This window comes from Gordionus sp. m RMFG-2023, chromosome 5 (assembly GCF_954871325.1).
Source record: "Gordionus sp. m RMFG-2023 chromosome 5, tfGorSpeb1-WG-v2, whole genome shotgun sequence".
In the NCBI taxonomy this organism is placed as follows: Eukaryota; Metazoa; Nematomorpha; class Gordioida; order Chordodea; family Parachordodidae; genus Gordionus; species Gordionus sp. m RMFG-2023.
This window is the reverse complement of record NC_088779.1, coordinates 25,655,171-25,667,759: the sequence shown is the minus strand read 5'-3', so window position 1 is coordinate 25,667,759 and position 12,589 is coordinate 25,655,171. Positions and strand designations below refer to the sequence as shown.

At 27.7% G+C, this 12,589-nt stretch overlaps 1 protein-coding gene across 1 annotated transcript in view; it reads right to left on the bottom strand.

The window, feature by feature from the left end:
* LOC135930295 (ankyrin-1-like) overlaps nt 1-5,602 on the bottom strand; it is a 40,399-nt gene extending 34,797 nt beyond the window's left edge. The window contains exons 1-2 of the mRNA XM_065467075.1: nt 5,464-5,602; nt 5,214-5,422 (exon numbers count right to left, since the gene is read on the bottom strand). Of these exons, the coding sequence (XP_065323147.1) occupies nt 5,214-5,422; nt 5,464-5,602 (348 nt within the window). The remainder of the gene's footprint in view (nt 1-5,213; nt 5,423-5,463) is intronic.
* Between the last annotated feature and the right edge of the window lie 6,987 nt (nt 5,603-12,589).

Genomic DNA, 12,589 nt, shown 5'->3' with positions numbered 1-12,589 from the left:
ATTATAAGCAATATTTGAACTATATACCTTTTATCTATGGCTTCCAGGATTGAATCAATAAGCGGCTTACAAAACTTAAAATTATTTAAAGCCAATTTTTTATTTGATATTATAATGGTTATAATGGGAGTGAGATATACCAAATGCATATTTTCTTCGCTCTCTAAAATTGACCGTAGCTATCGGATCCATAACCTATAAAATCATATATATACATATCATATTTTAATTAATACTAACCATACAATATTCAACTATGAACGACTTGTCGTCATCTGAAAAATCTCTGTAATCCAGATTTGTCACAGGATTAATCAAATTTTTGGTAAGTCACCTTAATAAGATTATTTAATAATAGTTATAGAAAGAATTCCATCTTGTTATAACAGATCTAATCAAATATCTTCCCATATTTTCCTTAAAAATGGATGCACAGTTAGAAGATTGCCCATGTTTTTTCTACAAAAGCTTACATTTAGAAAATGTAATTTTTGAAATGGTTTTATAATGGACATCGTTGAGTTACTTTTCAGTGTCAATACATAAGATTTAAAATGTGTGCTGAACAGGAATGATGCTTAGGTAAGAATACAATACTATCATTAATATTTTGATCTTCAAATAGATCAAATAATGGCATAGAAACTATTTCATTAGTGTTGCTAAATGGCTCGTTTTGAGCCGATTTTTAAAAACGGCTAACTCAATATTTCGTCCAGAAAAATATTACGCAAGCCTCAATATTTTGCTCATAGAAGGAACAAAGGTCTAGGTATATATTATCGAAATCTTGAGACTTAGGCAATATTTTTCTGTCTAAAATATCGAGTTAGCCGTTTTAAAAAATCGGCTCAAAATGAGCCGTTTAACTACACTATATTTCATCATTCAATTCCTCTCCTTGTTCATATACTCTAATAAAGTTTTAATAAATATATTATATAATTATTTTTACTTGAGGGCTTTTAAATAATTTTTAGCATTATAATAAAATTACAATACGATTATAATAAATTCTTAGTCATAATATTTAGGGTCATTCCATGTCAAATCAATCATTTTTCGGCCGACCCCTTTCGATTTCGATGAAAAATCGTAGGCTGGTTATATATGTTCCCATTAGATTATAAACAAAATTTTAGCGGATTGGCAACTATATTAGCGAAGATATTCGGGGTTAAAGGTCTAAAAAACGTCTTTTTTTGCTTTTTACTGATGTTAAATAACTAGTTTTTAATTTTAAACTAAATATGATCAAATATTGAATATAATATCAATAGCTAAGTTAATAATTGATGATTATGGCGAAAACATCAAAATTAATTTTTGATAAAATATGGGTCATCTTATGGTCAGTTGAAAATTTGAAATTAATATTTCGAAATGTATATAATCTCCGATTTTTAATTTTTTTAAGAAATATTATCCGTTTACTATTTTTTTAATAATTTCTTCAACAATTAGCAAGGCTGGATATTTATTTTAAAAAATATTGCGATTTTTATACTTTTAAAAAATAGATGGCGCTATATATAATAGTTTTAATATGTTAAAATTCATTTTTTTTATTGATTAAAAATATTTTAATGTATATATATCATACTAAATCGATTACAATTTCCATTATATATATTTATTTGTAATTCAGATCATAAATTTTTAAAATCTTCACAAATTTAGCCTAATTAAGATAGTTTATAAATTAATTAAATCTTACTTCATTTAAAGGAATACAAAGCCTTGCTAGCTTGTGAGATTTCTTCAGGAGATAATATATATGTTTGACTGGTGGGAGTAGAAGGATTGACCAGTGAGAGAATATGAGATTTAGGCAACACAAAAATATCATCTTTCAAAGGAAATTTAAATGAGGCTGAAGGTCCACAAGGCTGTAAAAATCGGATTTTTACTTCTTCATTTATATCATTTTTATAGATTATATATCCTACCCACCATTTATCATCATATACACATGTTATATACCCATTAATATTTTAAAAATTAATTTTCTCATTTAAAAACGAAACTTGTTTTATATTATATTTTTTGGAATTAGAATATATTTTGGTTTTTAGTCTTTCAATGGGAATAACCCCGTGATTTTTTTGGGTCCCATGTATAAGCAGTGCATTAAATCTTTTACGAAGGGCTAATTCCTCTTCAATATATTCTTGATTGGATACATATTCAAATTAAATTCCATTAATATTTTCTTTAGCATAATTATATAATTCTAATGAGGTTAGGATTTGATTTTTATTTGGCCTTTGAAGACTAGCTCTGGCAACTAATCTTTTGACAGTTCCTCCGATACCGTCACTTGCATTTTTGCCGTGAGCAGTGGCAAAGAAATGCCATTCGGCAGGAATATTAAAATCGTATTTATGAAGGCATATGTTCAGAAAAATTTTGCGATTCTTGTATTGAGACGCGGCTTCATCTGAAAAATATATTATTTTTTCTGGTTTAGAATTAAATTTGGATAAAATAACAAAATTTATATTTTTTAATTCTTCTCCAGATTTATATGCTACAAATGGATGTATAGTGGCCTGCACGTTGTTCCAATGAAATCCCTGAACTTCATCTTGTAAAATGAAGGAATAATTCTCAGAATAATCTAGAATTGTTAAAAATTCCCTATCTTTTAAATTTTTCTTCACATTCTGACGAATGGCGCAGACACAAACAGTGTGTGTGCCACTAGCTCCAACTAAAATACAGTTTTTTGGTCTAAGTTCGGCAAATTTAGAGAATCCAATTGATATATTTGGGTATTCTTCCTTAAACATCTTGAATATTTATTTAAGCTTATTTAATATAAGTCTTTGGACTGATTCTTTCTCGCCTTTAACAGATACACAATCTTTTATTCCAGGCATGAGTCGGCTTATTTCATCAGAACTATAATTTTATTTATTTTTATTGCTTAAAAATTTTTTCAAAATCTTCGAAATTTTCTTTATCTCTGGTTATTTTAATAATTTAAGATAATGACAATTTCATAACATTCTTGATCTTGATGGGTATGACTTAGTCTGGGGGGGGGGGTGGAGGGTTGGGGGTAGGCCTGGTAATTAATGTGATTTTCGATTTTTCCCTTAATAATTTTCTTGCACTCCTTTAATCCTGCTTTTTTGTTAGTGTGCTAGTCGAATTTTTTAATTATTTTTAATTTACATTGAAATATTAAAAAAATTATTAAAATTTTTTATCCTGCGAATATCTCAGGGGAATAGGTTTACAAAGTTATATAATAGAATTTTATGATATATTATACATTAAAATATATTTAATCAATAAGAAAAATGAATTTTAACATATCATAACTATTATATATATCGCCATCTATTTTTTTAAAGTATAAAAATCGCAATATTTTTTTAAATAAATATCCAGCCATGCTAATTGTTGAAGAAATTATTAAAAAAATAGTAAACGGATAATATTTCTTAAAAAAATTAAAAATCGGAGATCATATACATTTCTAAATATTAATTTCAAGTTTTCAACTGACCATAAGATGACCCATATTTTATCAAAAATTAATTTTGATGTTTTAGCCATAATTATCAATTATTAACTTAGCTATTGATATTAGATTCAATATTTGATCATATTTAGTTTCAAATTAAAAATTAATTATTTGATATCAGTAAAAAGCAAAAAAAGACGTTTTTTGGACCTTTAACCCCGATTATCTCTGCTAATATAGTTGCTAATGCGCTAAAATTTTGTACAACTTTTTATCGAAATTGAAAGGGGTCGGCCGAAAATCTTGATTTTTTTGCTCATTTGACATGGAATAACCCTTTATATGTTTTTTATAAAGGTATTGCATTTGCAAAAAAAGTTATTTATATCTTGATAATATACTCATTTGTATTAGTTATAAATAAAAATTATATATATTTTTTTAAATACAATTAAGAGTAACAAGAATACTTAAATTTTATCGTAATCTTATTTTTTTAAGAAATATTTATGTATAATAAATTTTTAATATAATAATCTGTATAAAATTTATACATTTCAAATTTATTTTATTGTGTACTGTCATTAAAATAAATACATGGTTAAATAATAAGATGCTATATATATATAGTATTTTAATAATAAATTCTATAAGGAAATTTAAAAAAATTTTAATCATTTCATAATTAAGTTTTTATATGTTTAAAATAATTATATATTAATTCATTCTTTACCTTAATGCTTTTTAAGTTTGAGCTACTTGACATTGAAATATTTGTGTAGGTACATAATTTACATTTACAAAGTGTAGACTTGGTACCATTAATTTTCTTAATTGGTTTAAAATATAATTCAAATTGGGGCCAGGGAAGGGTTAAATCTTCTTCATCTGAAGAAGTAAGTAATATGGACATAATATTCTTTTAAAATAAATTAAAAATTAATTAATATCCTTTTACTTTGAATTTTGATTGAATATTAATTTTGACTGATAATTTAACATTTTAAAAAAAATGTTGGAAGTGGTTGATATGAATTAAAACTCGGCTTAAATTATTAATAATAAGAATTAAAAAATAAATAAAAGTAATTTTATAATACAATAAAATATGTTTTAGAGTAAAGTAACATTTTGCATTATCGTTACTCAAAGAAAGAAACGTGTTATTTTTACACGTTACCTTTAGGTGAAGGTAATGTATGGCGTTACTTTTTTGAAGTTACTTCACAGCACTAGATTTAAATGAAAATTAATGATTTTTTTTTTAAAAAAAACATAAATTTTCCCAACCCTAATAAATAATTCTAAGTTTTCTAAACTTTTACATTGATAATATAAATGAATATATATATGATAAGGTTAATTAAAATTTTAGCATTATAGATATTAAATTAAGTATGTATAATGAACAAAATCAGATTCTTAATATAGAATGGGTAATTAGCCAATAAAAATTTAATATCTGCAATATTGTAATGGCCTTCAAAAAGTTGTATCCTATCTGTATAACATTGATTACAATGTAATATTGATTAAATTGCCTTTATCTTGAAGGATTAAGGAAATTTAAGAGAACTATAAAGTAATTTTAATTTAAAATTGTTAAGATATATCCAGAAATTTATAAATATTTAAATGAATATAAATTATTAACAAATAGAGAAAATCTGTGACTTAAAGTTCCCAAGGAGGGGAGTTTATAAGTGAATCTCAATTTACCTTAATGAAAATGACTTACACGAGTTATATCAATCCTACCCATCATTGAAGCAATATATAAGGGGAGAACTAAATTCTTGCCATTAACTTTATATTCTAATAACAATTTAACCATAGATATATGATTATTAGATGTTGCAATCATTAGACATGTTTGTCCATTTATATCAGGTATATTTGGATCTGCACCCATATGCAAAAGATCTCTGCAAATCTCATAATAGTTATCTAAAAATTATAAATTGATCGAAATTATTATTTATAATTACATCGAACACCCAATAATAAGGGCGTACAGAAATTCTCTTGATCTTGAAAATTAATATAAAGCATGTAATCTCGCTTATTTAAGATTTCGTTCACAAGATAGTCATCATTTTCTGACACAGCACTAAGTAGTTTATACATTGCCGCCAAAAATTAGATTAGAGATAAAATAAACTATTAATCATATGCCATGACAGGTCACGTGTATATTCGACAATTAAGAGTAACCTGATAAGATGTTATAAAGTTATAATTTTGATTATAATAAGATTAGACATACACCCCCTAGTTAGCTTCTGGAAAATAAACAAATCTCACTTGGATTCAAGTACAGATATTTAAAATAGTATGACAAATATTTTAAGTATCTGTATTGATCAATGACATCTTATTATATGTCATTTGTGTAATAGAAACAATTAGCCTCAAAGGCAATTAAATATATGATAAATTTTAAATATATATATTATTAATTGTGTACGAAGATTAATTGTTTGTTTTGTAAAATATATATATAATGCGGTACAAAAGATAAAAAGATGTTAAAATTATAATAAAATTTGGTTTCATCACAATGGCGCAGTCGACTCAAATGGATAAATATAATATAAAGGAGTGCAGTATGGAAATTTATTTATAAAAAATGGAATTCATATTTAAAATCGCAAAAATAGAAGACAAAAAATCATTTTTATTAGCGAATATTGGATTAGAGGTTTATTCTAAATTATTTAATTTGTGTTTGCCAAAGACATTAGAGGAAATATCATATGATGACATAATTAAACTTTTAAAAAATTATTATATGAAGAAGACAAACTTCATGTTAGAAAGATATTATTTCTTTAAAATGGAACAAGAAAAAGATGAAATCATCGTAGAGTATATTAATAAATTAAAGATAAAGGCAAAGACGTGTGAATTTAAAGATATGTATAATACAGTATTGCGGGACAAATTAGTGTCAGGAATTAATAATGGAAAAATATTAATGAAATTAATTAACACGCAGGACTTGACATGGAAAAGTGCAATACAAATCGCGACCGCAATGGAGACTACAGAAATGATGTCGTATGAAAAATTATCTGCAGGGAAGGAGATAAATATTATCTCAAAAACAGTAACAAGGGAGCAGTATGACAAGTACAAACCAGTATCAAAAATTAATTGCTATTGTTGTGGATTAGGAGATCACATAAAACCTGTGCCCTAATTTGAATGCCATCTGCCATAATTGTGGGATAAAAGGACATTTACAAAAAGTATGCAGAAGGAATCGTGGGAAGAAAGAATATATTCGAACGATAGATGTTCCAGAAAATGAGCGAGAAAGTTTTGAGGATTGGGAATTTCCAGAGGAGTCTCGAGAAAAATTTGAGGTAAAATTATTAATAGATAAAATGTATATTAAATTTTTAATTGAAACAGGATCGGCAGTCTCCATTTTGAATATAGAAGACGTTTACCGTTTAAAAATACCAGTAACAAAAACGGATATTATTTTAAAATCTTATAATAATGTAATGATCAATATTAAAGGTAAATGTATATTACCCGTTAATTATATGAAATAAGTTATATATCATGAATTTATTATTGTAAACAATGGGATTAACTTGATAGGTAGAAACCTAATAAACAAATTAAAATTAATAAAAATAAATCAATGTAATATAGTTATTGAGGTATGGGAGGATAATATTGTACATAAATTTTCCTTATTATTTACTAAAAAATTAGGTTTACTAAGAGGTTTTAAGGCCAGTTTAGCGGTAAAATCCCACCCACAGTTTCAATGTATGAAAAGTAGACCGATACCATTTGCGTGGAAGGCAAAACTCGAAACGGAATTACAACGACTGGAATCCATGGGAGTTTTAGAAAGACTAAAATACTCGAATTTCGCTTCTCCGATTGTGCCCGTATTGAAGAAAGATGGATCTTTACGAATTTGCGGTGATTACAGACAAACGGTTAATGGCAAATATTTTGATAGATAAATATCCTTTACCCAGAATTAATGAATTATTAGCCACACTATGTAATGAGTGTAAATATACAGTATTAGATTTATCCGAAGCGTATTTTCAAATAGAGCTAGATGAGGAGGCAAAAAAGCTGTTAGTAATCAACACGCCTATTGGATTGTATTGTTTCACACGACTTCCGTTTGGGGTAACCTCAGCGCCAGCGATTTTTCAACAAGTAATGGATTCATTATTAAAGGGATTACCTGGAGTAGAGGTATATTTGGACGATGTAATAATTACGGGGGAATCAATTGAGAGTCATAAGAAAAATTTGATAAATGTATTAAAGACGTTAGAAATAAACGGTATGAAATTAAATCTAAAGAAATGTGATTTTTTTAAAGAAAAGATTGAATTCTTAGGTCATACCGTTAGCGAAGAGGGAATTACTACAACAAATAAGAATGTCAATGCAATTTTAGACACACCATTACCAAAAAACGTCAAAGAATTACAAGCTTTTATCGGTATAATAAATTATTATCAAAAATTTATAAACAATTTCTCGACTATTGCCGCTCCATTATATAGGCTTTTAAGGAAAGATGTGCCATGGAAATGGACAAATAATGAAACAATTGTGATTAATAAATTTAAAAAATTAATATCAGAAGCACCAATTTTAACACATTATAATCCGGAAAAACTTATAATTCTAGCTGCTGATGCGTCTTAACATGGAATAGGATCAGTTATATCTCATATCATTAACAACGAGGAAAAACCGATTGGATACGCGTCTCGAACATTAAATGCTGCCGAACGAAATTACAGTCAGATAGAGCGTGAGACTTTAGCAATTATATTTTGATTAATTAAATTTAAACAATATTTAATTGGCAGACATTTCATTATCATTACTGACCATAAACCCCTAATATCGTTAAATCCACATAAAAGAATAACAGATATGTCATCAAGATTAGTAAGATGGTCATTACTACTAGCAAATTATAATTATGAATTGCAACTTCGAGGGACGAAAAAAATAGTAATGCGGATAGGCTTTCCCAGTTTCCAATTGACAGTAAACCATCTGCTTGGGAAGAGTTAGATATTAATTTAATAGTATCGGATGCTCCACAATTTATTTCAGCGTTAGATATAAAAGCACACACAAGAAATGACCCGGTATTATCAAAGGTTTCACGTTACCTTACAACTGGATGGCCAAAGATAATAGAGGAAAATCTAAAACCGTTTTTCCAGCGCCGAAATGAACTCACGATGGAGGCAGGGTGTATATTATATGGATTAAGAACCATAATTCCAAAAAAATTACAAGTAAATATTTTGTCTTTTTTACATATGGGGCATCAGGGTTATACTAAAACAAAATTATTGGCACAAGAGAACGTTTGGTGACCGAATATTAACGAAGATATCGAATTACATGGTAAGAATTGTGAATTATGTCAAACAAATAATCCTGTCAATAAAACGATCATAGGGAAATGGCCCTCCGCAAATAAACCATGGGGAAGAATTCGTTTAGATTTTGCCGGACCAATTAACGGAGATATATATCTAGTAATAATAGATAGTTTTAGTAAATGGCCTGAAATACAAAAAATGACGACGAATAATTTTACTGAAGTAAGAAAATTGTTGTTAAGACTTTTTGCTATTTTCGGTTACCCCAATACGATTGTTACGGATAATGGCCCCCCATTTCAAAGTAGAGATTTTAGTTTATTTTGCAAACAATTATCAATTAAAAATGTATATAGTGCCCCATACCACCCTAGAACCAACGAAGAAGCGGAGCGATTAGTACAAACCTTTAAAAAAATTTTAAAAAACATAATGATTATAATAAAATACAAGATTTTTTGTTTAATTATCGAAATACGCCACAAATAACCACAAAATAATCACCAAGTTCAATTATGCTTAAATTTCAACCCATAGGACCTTTACAATTAATAAAACCAATTTATCCTCATCCATATTATACCTCAGTTACCAGGTTTTTTTAATATAAATGAAAAAATATATGCAAAAGATTTAAAAAAAGATAATTGGATACCAGGTATCCAGGTATCATCGTTAAAAGAACAGGACCAATGACGTTTTTAGTTGAAACTAAATTAGGGGTATGGAGAAGACATATTAATCAGTTAAAACATAGGTTCGACAACTCCGATTTAAAAAATAGAGAGGAGGGAAGAGAAGAAGAAACGATGCAAACTACACCACAAATGAATGAAAATGATCATACACAAAATTCGATAGCAAAAGACATTGATCCTATACACGAATTGGTGACAAAGGACATGGACCCAATACAAGACTCAATAAACAAAGACACCATCATAAATGATAAGATGAAAATCGACAGTAATGAGCAAACGGTGGTAGAGAACGAAAGTACAAGCAGCTATCCAAAACGGATAAGAAAACAATTTATACCGTTTCAAATCGAGAGCCCAAAAAAGGAGAGAATAGATGTAATAGAAACAATTAGCCTCAAAGGCAATTAAATATATGATGAATTTTAAATATATATATTATTAATGTGTACGACGATTAATTGTTTGTTTTGTAAAATATATATATACTGCGGTACAAAAGATAAAAAGATGTTAAAATTATAATAAAATTTGGTTTCATCACAATTGGTATTGATAAAATCGACAATATATTCAATAAATAAATAATAGGTTTTAATCTTGATATATTAAATCTATCAATCATATCGATCCACCCTTATTATTCTGATAAAAAGGTTTTTAAAAACGGGTAGACAACCTCCCCCTAGTTAGCTTCTGGAAAATAAACAGATCTCACTTGGATTCAAGTACAGATATACTTAGTATGATGCCCGCTATAGCGGATAGACCTAGTATCTATATAAGAGAGTGGGGTAGGAATATGTATTTAATTTTTTTTAATGGGGGATGGGGGAGAGGGGCGTCGCTAGCCTTTACAATTTCGCTGATATAAAAAATTTGGCGTCTAAAGAATTACAATTGATAAAAAAGGTTGATTAATTATATGCCTCAATTGATAATGGTTTTTAAAAACCACATAAGGTTATATAATTCTTAAAACTTACATTAACAAAAGGTCATGGAACTAATGTAACTTTCTGTTACCATTTTAGACAATGTTTTATAGAATGGACTAAGAAAAATTTTAGGCCTTACCAAATTAACAATTGTTGAAGAAGAGAATATAAATGACCAATCCAAATCATAAAACTTTATGGTAGTTAGAGCTTCCTTTTAGATGACATGATGGAAGCTAGATAAGTAATCGAGAAAATTAATGTGAGATATTAAATTTCTAAAAGATTATCTTCCATTTTTAATGATATATAAACGACTACACAGTTGGAGTTGACCATTATTGCATATTTAAAACATGCAATCATATGCACTCAGCACAGTGTCTACATGAGCGGGGGGGGTGGGTGGGGGGGGGGGGGGGTAGGAACAGTTTGCATCCTAATATCTATAAAGGGGTAGGGGGTAGGGGCTAGGTGGTAGGGGGTAGGCATTTTGGGAGGTAGGCTATAATAATCTAGAAAATTTTCCATTATATTTTTAAATTATCTATGGATAACATTTTGGTATTTTTAGGGGGGTAGATATATATTTTTGAGGGGGGTTTGCATCCAGTAAATATACTGTCATGTAGACGCTGACTCAGCAGCTGTAGTAATAATCTTAAATTACATAGCCACACAAATTATAGAAGCTGGTTAATTTACAGTCATAGCCATGACACTCACGATGTTAACTCATATCAGAATTTATAATGTAGGATAAATTGATAAAACAAAAACACTAAAAATCTTTAGAAGAAATTAAGCAAATATATTGAAGCTTTGAGTTATTTACATGGTATTGAACTGGGAGAAAAGTTTAATTTAGAATAATTTTGATTTAGAATAATTTTGAATATATTATTGAGCAATGGTGGAAAAGTTCAATTTAGAATAATTAAATATATCTTTTATTTATATAATTTAAAAAGAAAGAATTACAAGTTATTATCATACAAACAAAAAAAAATAAGTAATTTAAAATAAAAAAATATATATATTTATATATATATATTGTTGCCTTAAGATATATAATTAAACATTTAAATATAATTATTTAAATATAACTGACATTTTAATATAAGTAATAAAATAATAGCGTACAATAGAGCACATGCAACATGCACTCCCTCCAAAAAAAAATATAAAAAAATGAATATTGAAATGAAAACTGAAAGAAACTACAATTTATAGGGAATAAACGCTCGCTTGACATGCGGGAGGTAAATCTTATAATGTTACACGCGTAATAATGTTAAAATTTAATGTTACAATAATGATATCAAAATAATACCCTATACTTACATTAAGATTAACAAGGAATTATATAACAAATCATATATATATGGGGATAGTAGGAACTACAATTAGGAAGGGGAAATTATTGTCATTATTTCCTTTTTTTTGGTATATAATAAACAATTATAATTGGGAAGGTTGGAATATAACAAAAAATTACAATTGGGAAGGGGAATTTATGTCATTATTTCCTTTTTTTTGGGATATAATAAACAATTACGATTGGGAAGAGGAATTATTTTCAATATTAACAATGTAACTTATTAATCAAAATTATCACAACTAGGAAAGATATGTATGATGCGTTAATATTTGTAACCAACAATATAAAAGTAAAGATATAATGCAATTAATTCCTATTAATAATTTCTAATGTGATCAATATGAACAAAGAGAAACTTATCATCTACCTGAATTTCCCAAATGACGTTAATAATTCTCCCAATGACAATCCCCACACGCCATTCTTGATTGTAGCCCATTTTGACAAAAACAGAATTGCCAATTGTTAATTCTCTGAACTTTATTCTTTTAATTTTAGGTGGCAAATCACAGTCACTGTCCTTCAAAAAGCTCCATTTCCAACTTAGTTCCCTGCCGAATAATCTAAACGCAGGTAAATTTTTGGTTGTCGAATGAGTGGTATTGCGATAATTCAATAACACCTCTTCCAATAACCTATCATCCCAACCACCTAATTTATAAATCATATCCTTAGCTGAGCGTACCGCTCTTTCAGCCATATAA